Raw genomic sequence first — 18591 nt, 5'->3', positions numbered from 1 at the left:
AACTTGAAGAGGTCAGCTGGAACACTGGCGAAACTATTGCCTATCAATACCAAAAAACGGACCGAAAACCTGAGAGACGTGCAGAGGTCATCGAATCCACGCCGCGGAAACTTCAAAGCGAAAATAATTTTTATTTATTGAAAAACCATTTATTGTGTAATGAATTGTAGATAATGAATTATTTAAAATGCTTTGCCTTGACTAAATATTCAAATAAGTGGCAATTTTTTACTCACCAATCGAAGCCAAACGTTCGACTTCATTATCTGGTTCTTCTCGTTCTGAAATAAAAAGAAATTCGAATTAATATTTTACAGTAAGTTTAATTAAAGAAGTAATTTTAAAGGTAATTTTTATGTTTGGTCAAAGGGAAGAGATTACGTAAATTAATCATTCTACAATTTCCCGATTGGCCAAATGTTGTTTCTAGGCAACGGATACAAGCGTGGTTTGTACATTCGTATTCTTCCAAAGATGAAATTGCTTTTTAAACGTCCTTCCCGTCACTGGTCACACTCATTCGTTCGCAATTAGCCACTTCAACCGAACTAAAGAGCGGTTAAGGGGTGACACAGATACGGGAATCGTATTAATACCAATTGATGATTGTCATTCAATGTCTCCTCATCAGTTAATTCTTCTCTTTAATTTACGTAAAATACAATGCAATTAAGGAATGCAATGCAATTAAGGTATGCAATTCTTTCAGTGGGCTTGGGGAAATATACACAGTTTAATTTAGAGAAGGAAATAAGACCCGCCTTAGTTTCATTTTTGCCATTCCCACACTCGTAGGTATGCAGACGCACAGGTGTGAAATATATTTCCGCCAATAGAAATACAAAACCGGTATCTTTTTCAATAGGTGCTATTTTGGTAAGCACAAAAGCGGCACTTGAAACGCTGAATCTATAATACGGGCTTTGGAAGATAGAAATTATTTATTTAATTAATATACATCAACACAACAGTGAAACCTTTTGGCTAAGACGTTTGTCTACCGACCGTAAGGATCAGAGTTCAAATCTGAACATCTCGACGAACCAAAGTAGTACAATGTTTTGGATGCCAGAACTTATTTTTAGGGAAAGCGCTTGTGGCAGATGTGAGAGATCTGTGCTCATATCACCCACTTCTGAATCAGTGAATTAAAGAATAATAGTATGACCAAAGTAATTGCCTTTCGCCATTTGAATGACTGTCTATCTGATCTGATCATTGAAAATTAGAATAGTCTTTTTTAATTTTATTACACTCGATGTTATTTCTTCGAATTTTTTCGAAATTGAACCCAAACGTTAATCCATAGATCAACCAAATAGATAAAATGGGAGCGTCTTCCGGTTAAATGCTGTCGATATTCAATATAATTACCCAAGAAGTTTGCCCCAAAAGCAAAAATAAATAGGAGCGCGTCAAATCAAATAGATTGGCAGCTATTAAAATGGGTAGGAAGGGTAAAAATGAAAAGAATTGAAGTTGTTTCTATGGAAATCTGGATAACTCAGTCATTAATTTTCGTTGGTTCTTTTGATGCTACATAACACTGCGATTTATTCAATGATACTTCCGCATAGGGACATAATAAATGCCAGCAAATCAAGGTGGGTTTCGAGTTTTGATATACTGAAGCTAGACATTAATGAAAAAATTCCGCATTTTTTATTGGTAAAAAATGAAAAATCATGCGCCGAAATTATGTTTTCTCGCAAGGCATATCTAGTAAATTTAAAGCCTAAGTTAGGAAAAAATCGATACCGTGTAATCATCAAATTTAACATTCGATCAACATTTGAAAACACAGAAATTGTGTAAAAAACAAAGAGAGCAGTTTTGGTTTAACCTAGATTATAAAGAAAAAGGGAATACAGATTGGGGAACATATTTAACAATTATCTCTAGGTGAGAGCTTGAACTTCTCTGATACGACTTCCTGCAATGAATGCGTTCATTTTTTATTTAATAGACATAGTTTACCTAATTTTCACTTTCGCTTAAAACTCGTAAGAAATCAATTGTTTTCGGGAAACATATTAGGGTTATCAGTCCCACTATCAAGATCGATAAGATTTAGAATGAAAAATGTCTATACCATGAGACACATTGATGATATACATGCACTATCCGCGTCATGTGGTTAAACGGAACATATTTCGATACCTTAACGCTAGAATGTCATGCTAACGCAAACTTAATTAGCCCTATGTAATCTTCAGTGATCGAAGTCAAAGAATACCGTGACTCAAAAGTTTCAATTCCTTGCATCAAAATTCAACGTACGAAAATGAAAAAAATCGTAATGTTTTCGTCACATTTTGGGAAGGATGTCTAAAACATTTATGGCGCCGTTGTAAGGATTAATATTCCGGAGGTAATCCCAATCTACAATTTGGCGGATAACCAGGGCGACCTGAGAGGACTCTCAAAATGTCCCAAATATCTTATGGGTTAGTTCCAGGAGAGAGGGTCACATTTCTTCGACTTCCCCGAAGTGGTTTCTCGTATGATTTTGCCATATGAGTCGATTGGTGGAAGTTTTTTTATGGTCTTTTGCCAAAATGGATGCACATACACTGTAAAAACTTTGAATTCTAAAAGCGGAGAAAAAAATGTTATACCTAATGGAAAACAACATATTTCATGTCAATTAATCGCTCTCGAGGAGCAATCAGCATTATCGTTTCAACATTTGTTATAAACGTACTGGCGAGAGAAATTATGCAGAGCTTGGATTCAAAGATGGGTGGATTTCAGAGGGGAGATGTGTCGGTGAGAATCAATTTTAGAATTAGTTCAAGAAAGATCGATATTGATCAATGCAGATGATGGGAGGATAACTGCGATTTTATATTTAGATTCATATCCCTCCGGTAAGTGTATACTTCAGGCTTACATTTCCGTCTCTCGTTATTCATAAAAGTACATTTCATTACAAGCACACATAATTTTATCGCTTGCATCAATCAATTAAGTAAGATTAACAGCATGTGATGGGTTGTATATTGGGAAAATCCGATGCAAGACTCGTCACAAACGGCAATCAGCCAATAATTAAGCAAAATATTATAAGGTCATAAAATTACTTGGAAGTATTAAATTATAGCACTCTTTGAGGAATTGATTCTTTCTCGTTTCTTTGACTTTCTGACTGACTTTTGACTGATTGACTTTTTGCATTGAAATATGTTGCTCTTTCTAATATATTTCAAAATTGCACCGGAGGAAACATTAATGACCAATTAAGCATATAATATTTTGGAAATAAAATAAATTATAGCTCCAATGCTATGAAACTGATTGGTCCTACTATGAAACTGATTGGACAACAATAATAGTATAGAATATCTCTTAATGAAGTGGTGAGTTAGACCAAAGAGATCCTTTTATTACGCGCATTAAGCGAAGAAAAGATGATCAACTTGTGTCCTTATCGACTAAATTCATGGATATTGATTTAGTATTGTATTTTACTCTTCGAAGTAGATTGAAACCTGAGGCATAGGAAATCGTTTCAGGCGTGACTCTGCAGAACTTCTCCATAATTTATAAGGATTCAGATATATTTTTGAATGCATATAAAAATTTTAATTCCATGACCCAGGTTTGGTTGGTGTGCAACATCTTTAGGTCATCCATGGGAAATCATTCCAAAGTAAATATAGCACTCAGGTTTTAACACAAATATCAGCTCTAAAGAATGATAGAATACAAAAGTTTCAGAGAGTGAAAATCATTAATCATGACCGGATCCCTCGATGTCCGGCCGAGTGCTTTAGCCAGTTAGGCTATCGAAGCATCCTCTTATACTCTGAAATATTTTGGGAGCTTTTGAAGGAAGAAGCACTAATAATAAAGCACTCGGCCGGACATCGAGGGATCTGGGTTCGAATCTTTGTCAAGGCGAATGATTTTTACACTCTGAAATTGTTGCATTGTAATGCATATTAGCGGATGACTCCGTTAAAAAGTTACCGTCGCGACATCTCCCACAGTTTCTTGTAATTTGTCAATGATAAAATAGCAAAATGCTGGGCGAATTAAGGAAATTGGAATGTAATAACTCTATTATGAAAGTCGTAAAAACTCTTTTAAACTTATTGGAATATTTTTTGCGGATTTGGAATTAATTTTTATAAATTATATCAAGATAGGTTTCCTATTATGTGGCTTGAAATGACCATAGCCAATTTAAGTCACTATTCTTGCGATCAGGAAATATTCCTTTCAAGGATTAATTCTCTTATCTTTTTTTTATCTTTTCCTGCAATAATTTCATTTTATTCTATTTTTATCTTTTCCCGAAAGGATTAATTTTCTCCTATTTTTTCCCCAATACTTTACGATCTGGCTACATTTCTTAGCATTTATTTCTCTCTTGCCCTCACCAATACTAGGATTGGCGAGGGTAAGAGAGCACACCCCCCACACCCTCACGGCAACTGCGATCTACCCCTGATACCCTTTCCTGGCGCTTCCCTCTTTATTACCCCCCATTAACTTCTAATCCCGTATTAAACTTGTAAGCCACCCCAAAAAGACTTGGTGGTTTTCCTTTTTTCCTGATACGCTTGACTAGAAGGGAAAAATTATTTGCCATGATCGCTACTGGATTCGGACAATGTGAGCACGAAAATTTTATGAACGACTTAAACTTTTACAGAAGTAGAAATCGCTCGATGTTAGCGCTGATACAGGAGAAGTAATTTCCGCACCGCATTGCATTGGTAGGCGAGAGACTAGAGCGAGAAACAAAAGGAAATTTACCACAGAATATTCGATCAATGCAAGAAATCAATTTTATCTTCAATAATATATGGTTGCAGTAGTATTAAACATACTTTTCGACATCTTGAACTAACTGCATGCCATTGACCACCAATCTTCCCCAACGCTCCCAGCCATACGCCCTTCTGGTGACCTGCAGGACGATGTGTATGTATATGTAGAGCTCCTGAATTCCGTTTCAGTCAATTATCTATAGTGACCCAGCCCAAACGATCTAAAATTAATGTTTTACAAATGGAAAACTGAATGCGAGGGCTGGTTATGGACGTAGCTTTGTCTATGGTTCTCGAAATCACACACATATTTTTCCTCTCTTCAGCTTTGATTTTCCTTAAGTCACTGTCACGTAATTTCCTCCATTTCATAGATTTCCTTCACTTATTTGAATACTCAAGCAAGTTTTTAGACTTTTTCGGTGTATTTCTTCCATTCCTCAACCAAAATCGTGTGCTCTCTTGGACAGTTTCTCTCGCCTCCTGCCACTATCTTTCGTCCACCCATCGCGAAAATCGCATTTTCTATCCTTTTCTGCTTTGCATGTTTTATGTTTGCATTGCTGGAGTTCCACCAACCAAATGCGTTTGAGTTGAATTTAAATTTTGGCCTCTCCCCAGAATTTTTTTTTACGATTTAAACACAAGGACCACTTTGAGAATTTCTTATTGCCTAACATCCTTGAGTAATAAGACCCTGCAAGGCATTCGTAGCTCACATAGAAACCACTCGGATTGGTTTGCAGATTTGAGCGACGCATCTATACCGAAAGTGGTCAGGAACCATCAACATCCCTTTCTTTTTTAAATGGGAGTTGAATGCAGCGTTGAGTATTCAAGTTTGAAGCTTTCCAACCGGAAACGAACGCACTCACCGTAATAAGCGATGCCTAATTCACACTTGGGCAATTTTGTGAAAAATTAAGACCAATGATACCAGTAAGTTGCGCAAATTCTGGAAAAAAATGTATTCCACCAAGGAAGCGTGACCCTTTCGTGATTCTTAGATTGAGTCTGATTATATGAAACGGACGCAGGATAAAAGTTTAGGGAAAGGGCCGCATAGCTGTGCCTCATAAATGTTTAGTATGTCATACTCCTCATGATCCTCACCATTTAATTGGCAGTAATGTATTAAGTCATTAACTTTAGACCTGAAATTCTTTCGTAAGGAGTCATCATGTCCATGAATGCGGTTAGTTCGATATACCTAACGTTAGGAATATATTAAAGCACTAAGAAAAATATATGCTGTTGAAGTCCAAGCAGTTCCTTAAAAGTCCTTCAGCCAACTGGATTGATCAAGACAGTTCGGAAGCTCAACTTGACGTGCACCTAACATCTACAAAATACTCCACAACCTGCAACTAGAGGGTGTGGTTGAATATTTTAGAACACCAGCCATGAAAATACGTAGAAGATGATTTGGGAAAGATAAAAATGTTTTTGTTTGTCAGAAATTTTCAATCACATAAGTTGAGTCTTAGAACCATAATTCATTTTCATTAACTTTGTTTCATTTTATTATTTGCCATCACGCATTCATTACTAAATTGACTGAGTCGAGCACGTAGTCTTGATATGTTCATCGTAAATATTTTATCCGTCGAGACCTATTTCTAACCTCACGATTACCATCCGCAATGATTTTTTTTATATTGCAGCATGATTGCGATACAATGCATTCCTTACCTTATTATACTCGCAAATACTCCCGAAATCACGGAATAATTACTTATTGTGAAATTCTTCAAAATAAGTGGCAATACTCATGTCAAAAAACGCAATGAAATAGTAGAGGCATTCCATACACATATTACAATCTATTATTTGCCTAAAATGTGTTCAATCTACTACAAAATATCTTTTTGGTGAGTTATAATTCATCTCCTGTCCCGCTATCCCTTATATTTTACTTAAAATTACCACTTTCACCCTTAGAGCGAATTGAAATTTCAAAACCTGATGAGACACTCACTAGATTTATGGGTATTAATGACTTTATTTGAAAATTGAAGGAGGGTTTTGCTGACCTTTTACCTCTTGTAATTGACTGTGCGCTGATATAATTCACTATCCTTAGAGTAGCAGAGAATGTTTCGCATCATGTTTTTATTTCAATCGGTGGTAACCTTGGTATTTATTTCAGAGGACCTCAAAGCTATTATTACAAGGTGCCCTTGTGGTGTAATTCCGATTTCAGGAGAAGTGTGAAAATTCCCTTTTCGATTGGTAATCACCTTGTTTTTTTTATTACGGTACGATTGACGATAAAACCTCAATCTCCATCGTTTCGCCCCGAGACGTTCTCATGAATAAATAATTCGTTGCCAATGTGACTCCGGGGTGATAAGAGGGATTCGGGAAACACAGGACCAATTACCGCATCGCCCTCTCATTTGTGCTGCTAGCCTGGGTAGGTCGACGTTTCTAATAAAACCTTCTCAATTTGTTAGAGATTTATTTACTTTTCTGTGTAATTTAACTCCACTTTAGGTGAACTGCAATCAACATATAATTATCGACCTGTGTGGAGGGGCAAGTGAAACGACAATGAAATCTGTGACTGGGAAAATACATATTTTCTTTTCAAACAAAATAATAAAAACGATATCTCTGCCAATGTCTCTGTTACTGATTTCATTTTCAGTGTAAACGAATAGAGGTCTTACTTTGTAATGAGTATCATATGATTAGATCAATTACACCAAACGCAACATGATCACTTACCAACGAATACTATATGCTCGCAGTTCATTGGATGGTACTACAGTAATTCCATTAGTTTCAGGTTTAAAATACGAGGGTCATCCGGAAAGTAGTACCCGTTCGTGCCGCATGAAGTGCTGACGACGCGAGTAGCCGCTGGACGAGGTCAGATAGCTTCAGTGGCTTGTCTGCCTTCTCTGAGCCAAGTTGCGTGACGCTAGCATTGCCTGTGTTGTTTCTGTGATTGTTTACAATGTTTAAAAAAATTGAGAACGCCGCCAGTTGTGAAGTGAGGGCAGTGATTAAATTCCTCAATGCAAGAAACGTTCGCCCATGTGATATTCATCGCCAATTAAAGGAGGTGTATGGAGACAATGTAATGGACGAGTCGTCTGTTCGGCGGTGGTGTCGCAACTTCAACATGGGGAGGGGGAACACACACGACGATGAGCGTTCGGGGAGACCGTCTGTCATTACAGACCAACTGGTGAGCTCAGTTGACGAATTCGTGAGGAACGATCGGCGCGTCACAATTGATGACATCTGTGAGCATTTTCCCAATGTTTCTCGAACAATTGTTCATGAAATTGTTAAACACCATCTGCATTATGCAAAAATTTGTGCAAGATGGGTCCCTCGCGTATCTCAATGAGCTGGCGGCGAAGGACTATGCAGCAGGAATACAGAAACTTGTCACACGTTATGACAAATGCCTTAATTTGCTTGGAGATTATGTTGAGAAGTAGTTTAAAGTATCCTCTTTCAAATAAAATTTTTTATGTTTGTTAATATTTACTTTTGTGTCTTTATTTCACGAACGGGTACTACTTTCCGGATGACCCTCGTACATATCAACGTCGGAGTATATGTTTGAATAATTTAAATCAATTTGAAAGTATTGTTCTTGTTCAGCAAATTGAGTAAATATATGCATGCGTATATACCTATATATCCTTAAAGTGTTATCTATTTTATTTTGTGTTCTATATTGCCGTCCAAATGTTATATTGCTCTCCTGAGTGCTCCTCCATCATCGATATGTGTGTGTGTGTATTCGCGTGGATACAGATAAATAGAAAAAGGATAGTGATACAAATAAAAGATGAACACAATAATGGTGGGGAAGGTGGAATCGAGCAGATCACACACATAAAAAAGCTTCCTTGATCGGGACTCGAACCACAGTTCCTTGACAAGCCGGGCTGATGCGTGTGTGCGATAATACAGGGTTCGTCCGGAAAATAAGTGTACTGACTCCTGGGCTGGGCGCGCCGCTCCAGGCGCGCCCAGCACCGCTCTGACGGGCTGCGATTGGAGGGGGGTATGTAGGCAAGCGACGCTGAAAAAGGCAGTCGGCTCTGAGCTGTGGTGTAGTGAGGAGCTCTGTTAACGCGAACCTCCACGCTTCGACCCACGTCACGGAACGCGATGCCGAAGTTTTTGGAGCAGCGTTATTCCATTGAATTTGCGGTAAAGCTTGGGAAATCGTCTACCGAAACTGTCGGTATGATTAACCAGGCTTACGGGGAGTCAGCCATGTCCAGAAACATGATCTTTCGGTGGCACAAGATGTTCGTGGAGGGCAGAGAAGAGGTCGACGACGAGTCTTCGAGAGGTTCCCGATGATGCCTTCGCGGGAGCGTTCCATGAATGGGAACGCCGCTGGAACAAGTGTATTGACTCACAAGGGTCCTATTTTGAGGAATATTAGCTTAAGATATGTAAAAGTGCAATACATTTTTTTTCCTGAGCTCAGTACACTTATTTTCCGGACGAACCCTGTAGGCGATGAATGTGTCTGTCTATATATATATACACAAACACACACACATCTATATATATATATATATATATATAATGGGCTGACACAACATAACACAAATAGAAAAGAATAGACACATATAAAAGAACACTTACACGGTAAATTGTTCGAGCTTTCGGCCCTCTCAGGGGCCTTCTTAGCTCTCTTGAAGAAGGCCCCTGAGAGGGCCGAAAGCTCGAACAATTTACCGTGTAAGTGTTCTTTTATATGTGTCTATTCTTTTCTATTTGTGTTATGTTGTGTCAGCCCATTATTGTGCCGCTCGTATGAGTTTTTCCGGACAATCGTTATATATATATATATATGTTTATATATGTATACACATGCACACATCTAGGTATTTGTTTTGGTCGTGTGCGTTCACTTCGTCTTCCTGAGGTTCGAATTAGTGCAACATATTATGAATTTAATCGATTAAATGGAGCAGCTCTGTAAGTATACCAATCTAACTATTCCCCGAGAGGAGTCATCAATGCTCGCCAGGACCAGTTCAATCGTTGGGCATTATCTCTACTAACTGATTGGCCACACTCCGTTCACTGCAATTAACAAGTTGTCTGTTCTCAACTAGGCACTTACTACACTGTATTTTGAAGAAACGGACGGGAATAGAGGCACGTACTAATGCACCCATATTCTTCAGTTCTCACCGTCGATGAGGTTTTCGATTAGGTTCAAAAGTGAAAGAGGGCTTGCATAAAAATTTGCGTATAAATCAAAAACCCCTGGCGGTGATTTTAGCTTTAAACGTTTGGAAATGGTCTCTCCATGGTCTACGTATTTAGAGGGAAAATATCGGTAAAATTATTGGAATGCAATTAAACGACAACTTTAGGCGAGACAATTATTCCCACTTCCCCTACTCGGGAATGTGGGGAAAAATGAGGGCGAGGGATGCCTAGTTTGTATAGGCATCGTTTTTGGTGTCATCACCGATCTCATTTCAAGTGAGATTAGAGAGTAATACATTTTAGAACGTTTGTACAGATATCAATACTTAAAGCATATCGTTTCAAGATTCTCAATGAAATTAACCACAAAATATATTCCATGCTAGAATAGAGTTGACCTCGTGTTAGGCCCTGCGTCGGATAAAAGTCATATTTTAGGGCAAGGAGGCCAGTATATTGCCTCGTATTGCCTGTAGTTTCTCAGGAAGATTAAGTACGCGAAAAATCACGGGGGCTTGCGAGTTCCTGGGAGTGCGTAGAGATATCACTCGGATCTGAACCCGGTGCCTCAAAAATTAGTCGATACCTAACAAGATACCCTTAGGTTTCTTGCGTGTCCATTTTTTCCTGCTTCGGATTTTCTCAAATAATAGTTTGTCAGCCCCACATCTTCTGATGTTAGTCGTCAACTAATTTTCAACAGTTTATTATTCTCTTCCCCTTTCATATCACGCAACATGATTCCCAAAATTGATAGACGCTATTATTTGGATAATCCTTGGCAAGAAACCAAGCATTTGAAATTACAAACACTTTAACAATTACTAAAGGAAAGAAAACATGATTTCAAATTTTTTTCCCCAACCCCCAGAAATTGAATGCAAGATCTGTAAAACCCAGTTTGATGGGAATAATTAGAAATACCATCTTCTGTGTCAAGGATATTAGGACAATAGATAAAATTTCGGTTTACAAGTCATGAACGTCTTCTTCATAATATACACTTCATAAGACTACATTTTCATAATTTAACGTAGCCATCTTAGAATGACATTATAAAATATGCGAATCAGTAAAAAATATTTCCAGGTGTTGTCGGAAAAACTATTTTAGAAGTTTTTTCTTATATTTGTGCATTTTTTCAGCATTTTTTCGTTTTACGGTAACTGTATTTATTAAATAAATCAAAGAATTCAAATAAATGAGCCTTTCACTTGCTTTAAAGAAACTATTCATTAGTTTTTAATAGTTTTATGTGAAACATACCATTAAAAGCTGATAAGTTTTTAGATATACACAATTGTTTAACTCTAATATATTTGCCATTATGAAGAATATTTTTTCTTTTCAATGCTAAAAGAAATGCACTTATTAGCTCACGCAATACACCTGGCACTATCCTCCTGGAATCCATATGATACGTAGATACTTGGATGTGCCCACTCATTATTAATATGTGATTCCCTATGATCAACTATCGACCCATTTATCAGCCTCATTGATTATCGAATGCCTCCCCGAGAACGTTCAAGGACGTGTGATAACAACAATATTAGCAATGCACGATAACGGAAAATTAACAGCGCGTTGTTGTCCTTTATTGACTAATGGTTAATTATAATCCAAAAGCAAGTAACATCAAGTGCCATGCGATTACAATACCGCGGTATTTCATAATACTTATAATCGCAGCATTTGCTTATACTTATTAAACATGGACTATGATTTATATGGAAGAGAGACAATACAATAGAATATTACGTGATAATTGTAAATGTTTATGATAAGAAGGGGCGATGGCTAAGATTAAAAATCGCAAAAACGTCAATCGAGAAAATGTATTCATGTGTTTAAAGCTACTACTTCGAAATAATTCCGATTGAAAGATTGCCTCTCGTCTTTTATGGCGCGATGAAAACATTTCCTAAACTAGACTTTATAAACAACAGCGTGAATTCACCTTTTTATTTAATACGAGAGGTCTCTTTTACCGCTGTATTATTTATAAGTATACCTTTCCGAAACGAGGGCTTTTGTCAAGGTTTTATTTTATTGATTTCTTTGGATATCGGTCTGGTGATCAAAAACTTGTCCGCTATTAAATGAAAATGGGAATGAGTTTCTAAGGAGTATCAAGAATGTACAATCAAAATCATAGACAGGAGAAATAAATGAAAATAGACTGAATATTGTTCTCAGAATTTTATTGATTTATAAAACTACATTTGGAAGACATTTAGAACTGATATTAACGGATATAATGCTGCATTTTTTGCGACAAATATTATGGGGTGATGCGGATAATTGTGGACGATTGAAAATGGAGGACTTCTCTGGATGGATGTCTGTTGGTATAATTGCTGGCAAATAAGGTTAGAATATTATGCATTTGGATTGAATGCAAAACGAATGCAATGAAATGACTGACTTCTCTTGGAGACAACTTTGGATTGAGTAAACTGAAAATTAGCAGGATTACCAAAATGAATGGGAAAATATGAACTCAAAAAACATTACATTTGAATTTGACAACAATGGCATTATTCAGAGTAGCTTAAATTTCATGCATAGCCTTAAATACTGAACCTAAAAAAAATGAAACTGAAGGCCGACATACTGTAGTCAAGGTCTGAAATCTAGCACAGATCCAAACTTATTTATGTGGAGGAAATAAGTAATTTGGAAAGTAAAAATTTCTACCTAGTTAAAAAATTCGAACAGATTTCATGGCATTCAATGTACTTTCTACCCCAATGAGGGAAAGATAAATTGATCGAATTGCTGAACAAACGAAGAAAAAAACATTTTCCTCCAAGAATTGAATTTTTTCAGTGAGAATCAAGAAGTAGTTTAAGAATCAAAGAAGTGGGAATTGATGAAACGCACAGAAAATACTAGAGCAAAATATAATGTGTAGTAATATGTTGCTCAAAAACTTGGTCGTGGACCCAAGACGACATGCGTAGATGGGAGGATATCGAGGTGTGGGTACGGAGACGAGCGGAGAAAGTTAAATGGAGGGAAAAGAGAACAGACGATAATTTCGAGGAAAGGTAAGCGAAAAGAAAAGGTTATTCGGAGAATTCCGGGGGTAGATTATATACTGAGAGAAAATGGCATGATGCATATGACAATCGAGAGAAGAATGCAGGAAAAGCGAGTTATTGATAGAAAGACGGAGAAAAAATAAATGAAGGAAGAATTCAGAGCCAACGAATGGAGTCATTGTATAGCGTTTAAGGATATTGTTGCCATACTATTTAGGAATAAAGATTATTATGTCAAGGGACCATTATACCAAGGACTATTACACCAAGGTACAACAAAACCCTAACCCAATAGACTACTCCTAATAATTATCGTAAAGACAATGACACTGTCAGCTTAGATATGGAGAAAAACAAGGTGCCGATAAGGATATGTTAGGTTCAGGCGTACAGGCGACTGTAAGACAGAGAAGGCATTTAGGAAAACGAAAAAGAACAGGCTATGGGAATAGCATCCCTGCTGATTTACTCAAGAATTTAGGAAAATACAAAACTTTAATTTTCCATTTTTTAACTGACATCAAACAATGCCCTCCTTCTCACCTCCTTCGCCCACTTTTTCTGCCTTCTTCCAATTCCTATCCTACAGCTTCCTTGCATCCCCAACCAAATAAAATATTTCATTTTTCGCCTCATCCCTATCCAGATTATTTACCCCCTCCCTCCCTATAAATACGTCTTAAAAGCACCTCATCTACGCTGGCCACCTTTCTTCGAGCACAAGGTTTCGAATTTTATACAACCACGCTTCACATTAAAATATAGATCAAAATTTTCTTTCATATTTACTTAAGAGTCCGTGTAATCAATTTCGTCCCTCTCTTAGCCTGTACAAGCTTTTCCCAGTGGATGTTTTTAACTTCATCCTTAAAATTATTATCATTTCCTTTCAAAATAAAACTCAAATACATTAACCGTTCCACTTTCGATAATGTAAAAGGTCTATTACAAAAGTGGTATGATTTTTTTCCCGGATAGACTGACGGACGAGCGGAGGTTTCTCTGGCTGGGTTCGAGAGAGGGGAGTCTCAGGAAAGGCTGGAGGCCGGTGGCAGTTGGCTCCCAGCCTTTGCGGTGTGCGGATCATTCGTTTACGAAACCTCTATAACGTGACATCGTCACTGAATTGAATTGTTTCTAATGAACTTGGCATCCCTAAAAGTGATATGCATCGACTTGTGACCGAAAAAATTGGCATGAGAAAGGTGTGTGCGAAGTTGGTGCCGCGAGTGCTCTTTTGACGAACAAAAGAAAACCCGCACGCGGATCTGCCAAGAGCTTCTCGATCACGTGAGTGATGACCCAAATTTTTTGAACAATGCTCCACCAGAGTTCTTACCCTTCCCCCACCTCAAATCCGCCCTGTAAGGATGTCTCCACGACTCGGTGGAAGCATAGTAGTAGTTTTGAGGGGAGGCGACCGACAGCTAAGGTCATTTGCGCCATAGGAGATGGACAGGAAAGGATGAAGGGTGGAGAGAAACCCGGCGTCGGCAATAGCCTACTCTTTACGAAAGGCGCCAAGGGGTCCGCAGCTTAACGTCCCATCCGACGGATGGCGTACTCACTCAAAGTGCCCTCCACAAAGCACCTCAAGTAGGGATCGAGATACCTCTGTAAAATATTCAACACCGCCGGGATTTGAACCCGCGCCCTCACGGTGGGAAGCCAGTACGTTAGCCCCCGCACCATCTCGATCCCTTCGGTGGAAGCGTTACAATAGGCCGTGACGAGGGAGCTTAGCAGCATTCCGGTCGCCGCCGCCTTCCAGAAGACGTACGAAGCGTGGAAAATCTACAACGAGCGGTGTGTGGACGCGCAAGGGTGCTACTTCGAAGATTTTCGAGTTAATGTATCAATTCTGGCAACATATTGTTTTCAATCGACTCAATCCTTATACTTTCGGGACCGGACCTTGAGAATATGCTCACGGCCTTTGGCTCTTAAGTTTTCCCTCTTATTATTTTATAATCTCATCCTATCAGTTTTATCATGGTTCAACTTTATGCAATGCATGCCACGTTGGTCTAAAAGAGAAACCCCAACAATTAATGCAATCCTCTCGATGAATCTAGTGTCATAATACGAGACTGAATCGTAGACTCGTAGACTGAATGAACTCAACGCCTATTTTATTTACAACCCTCAGCAATACATTAGTTTCGTGATCTTCTTCTTCCGTCACCGAGTCCTGGAAAGTGGTTGTGTGCTGTAGTAGGAAAATATAATGGTCTGATGACAAATAATCAATGTTTAGCATAGGGAAAATGCCATCACGACAGCTCGGATTGACGTAGGTTTCCGAAAAATGTTCAACAGAAATAAGAGTTGCACTAAGTAGGCTGGTGCATTCCTGGCCGTTACATTGCCTTAGACAAATTCCTAAGAAACTGCGGGAGATGCTGCATCAGTAACGTTTTAACGGAGTCATCCGCTAATATGCACTTCAATGCAATAATTTCAGAGTGTAAAAATCATTCGCTTCGAGGCGAATGATTTTTACTTTCTGAAACTATTGCGTGTTACATTACCTGTTGTAAAATAGGTGGATATGAACTTTTTGATAAAGCTAGTACTAAGCATCAGTCATGAGGAAATATATTGATTTTAATTTTTTAGCAAAGCCGAAAGGTGGATACTCATAACTTTTCTTAGCGTTCAAAATTTGAGCACGCGTGCCATTTCCCTTATTTATTTCAGATTTACCTATATTTCATAAAAAACGGAGTCTGATATTATTGTCTCTTCAATGGAAAATAGCTAGTAAAGATTGAATTCAAACATCTTGAAAGCTATTGGGTTCAAAAAGCCTTACTGGATGCAAAGTCATTCAAAAGGCTCGGGAGTTAAATATGGATGCTTCAAATATTTTTATAGATAAAAATAGCAATATTTGAGTTCAACGGTTTAATTTACGTATGAATTCTGTAAATAATACGCTTTGTCTGTTTAATCCAAAACCGTTCAGACTACTCTACCTAGCAAATTCAGTTTTTACTTTTATTTTCAACATTTTACAAGTGAGTCGAGGAATTAGTCTTGTCTGATTTAAATGAAATAAGGAAATATCGATTAGAAACAAAAACTGGAACAAGATCTAAATCTATATTTTAAGATATTTCAGGCATGTAAGCCACCGTGCACAACAGAAAAAAAATGTTGTTTGTAGGTTGAATATGATTCTCCGTGTTTATATTTTGTGCAGTTTAAGTGAAATATCAGCTACATTTTTATGTCAATTGTTCAGAGATAGACTTGTTTTAATTTTGCTAGATACATAATAATAATAATCCTATCTCAATGGATTGTTTTATATGCATTGTGCTCAATTCTTATCCAGTAGGTTAAATTACCGCATAAAGTTGTGCAACATTCGGGTGCATGAAAAAATATCTGAGAGCATCTGTCATCTGCAGTTTTGGTTCGAATACACTTCGCCCTTCTTCTTCCTTCCTATGTAAAGTCGTCCGAGTGAATATCTGAAATATAAAACTATATGTTCGGGTATGTTTCAGTGGTCACCTTTCTCCTCAATTTTCAGGACCGAAACTAACTTTCCTTCCAACAATATAATATAAATTACTTCGTAAAATATCGCTATAGCAGTCCCTATATGATGATTTAAAAAATAAAGGCCCTATCATAAATTTTATTTTACCTTCATAGGAAACTAGTAATTAAGTTAAATTTTCTAAACAATATTTCCGTTTATTTCATTCATGTTGCGAAAAATGATGAAACAATTTGCCTTCTGGCGCCTTGAATATCACAAATAGGTAGTTTGTGGCAACTTTTATCATATTAATAAACTAATTCAAAACTCTCCAAAAATGCCATTCCTATCAAAACTCGTGCAAACTTATAACTATTTCTGCTCGTGTTTCAAAAATAGTTTCAATCAACCATTATATATCAGTCAGTACAAACCGTATTTGCAATTTTCAGGAGTTACCTATCTGCAAAATATTTTCGGAGCGTTGCCTATAGCAACACTTTTAACTGTCAGTTAATGCTGTAAAAAGTTCGCTATATAATAGATATTGTATCACACCATATATCCAACTAATGAATACAGGTCTAGATTTCTGTTACCCACTTATTCTAAGATTAGTAGAGAGTAGTTTTATACCTCAATTCACTCTCCCTGATAAACGTACTATATATCAATCTCTCTCGGATGGAAATGCTTGTTGCCGTACATCCGCCCGTTGCACTGCACTCCATCCGTCCGTACATAACTCCTTTGGTTGGCATTAATCTCTATTCACATGACTTGCCCTTGAGTCTAATGACTGAATTCTGGCGAGCAATGTATAAAATATTATAAATATTGAAAATTGTACAAAAAAGTTTCTATATACCAGTTTTTCTGCTTATAGATTCCGATTTCTATTTCTGTTAACTTTTTTGACATTTTAAGCCAAAATTATTCGTAAACATCACCCAATAAATGATTTAGAGTATCAAAGCAACAGATGCCCCAGGGATAGTTGAAAGATATGGGATTAAGTAGCTTTAATATTAGAGAAACTAACGTAAGAAGTTGTAGATATTCACAAACCTGAAGATTCCGAGTAGAAAGTCTATTATACCAAAGATAAGCCCTTATTTCTCAAGAGAAAGAGGCAATGGTACAAATAAGGAAGACCTAAGGCAAATGACTGATACTACCGAGTCAAATTTTGCCACTAGTTTTTCCCTGCTAAAAAAAGTCAATCGAGAAAATTCAGAGACAATTATGTACACGAAAAGTGTCGGGGATGGTATGACTTCCAACAAGTTTACCTTCGGGTGTATTGAGAGAAAACGTTCCCCACGCACTTTTCTCAAACAACTAGAATTACATGACTCATGAATATTAGGAAAACACGGAATGTATAAGTGATTGCTAAGTAAAAAAAAATAGAAAATAGGATATCTGAATATCAATTTTCGTCATTATATGTATTAGGATAAGGTTTCTCGCAATCCGACTTGTTGCAATGGGCGTTAGGGAACCATCCTTGAAAACAGAGAGCATAAGGTCTGCAAAGCAGAGATTTTCACTGATGTTTCTGTATTTCCAACAATTCGTGATCCAAAATTTAAAATATCACAATAAAGTCTAATAACAAAACATTTTCATAACAATTTTCTCCAAATATGCATCGCACAAACGATGGTCTCTTCAAAACAAACCCACGTACGCATTTGAAAAGTTTTTACAATACGAGGGTTCGATGTGAAGGTGACACCCAAGTACAGGTATATCATCTGCAGCTCTAAAGCCTGGTGTGGGCCTCTATGATATGCCTCCGTTCAATTCTTGTTCTTGCTCCTTCCATCCATCTTGTAACTACCATTGCCTTTAAATCATCCTCCACATCCTGTAGCCATCACTTCCTTGGTCTACCTCTTCTTCTGAGCCCTTCCATCTTGCTATTACGTATCAGTTTAGGCATTCTGTCATTTCCCATCCTTTCTACATGGCCCAACCATGCCAGCCGCAGTGACTTGGCAAATCTAACTATGTCCTTCCCTTCTACTAGTTCATTTATTCCAAGTATATAAAACAGATCAGCATG

General features: G+C 37.5%; 1 protein-coding gene across 1 annotated transcript in view; it reads right to left on the bottom strand.

Annotated features, from left to right (window-relative positions):
- nAChRbeta1 (nicotinic acetylcholine receptor beta1) overlaps positions 1-18591 on the bottom strand; it is a 218237-nt gene that overhangs the window by 59795 nt on the left and 139851 nt on the right. Inside the window, exon 3 of the mRNA XM_071584697.1 lies at positions 237-281. Coding sequence (XP_071440798.1) covers positions 237-281 — 45 coding nt within the window. The remainder of the gene's footprint in view (positions 1-236; positions 282-18591) is intronic.

The sequence above is a fragment of the Hetaerina americana genome, unplaced genomic scaffold (assembly GCF_022747635.1).
Source record: "Hetaerina americana unplaced genomic scaffold, ioHetAmer1.1.p SCAF_1, whole genome shotgun sequence".
Classification (NCBI taxonomy): Eukaryota; Metazoa; Arthropoda; class Insecta; order Odonata; family Calopterygidae; genus Hetaerina; species Hetaerina americana.
This window is presented reverse-complemented; position numbering and strand designations above follow the sequence as displayed.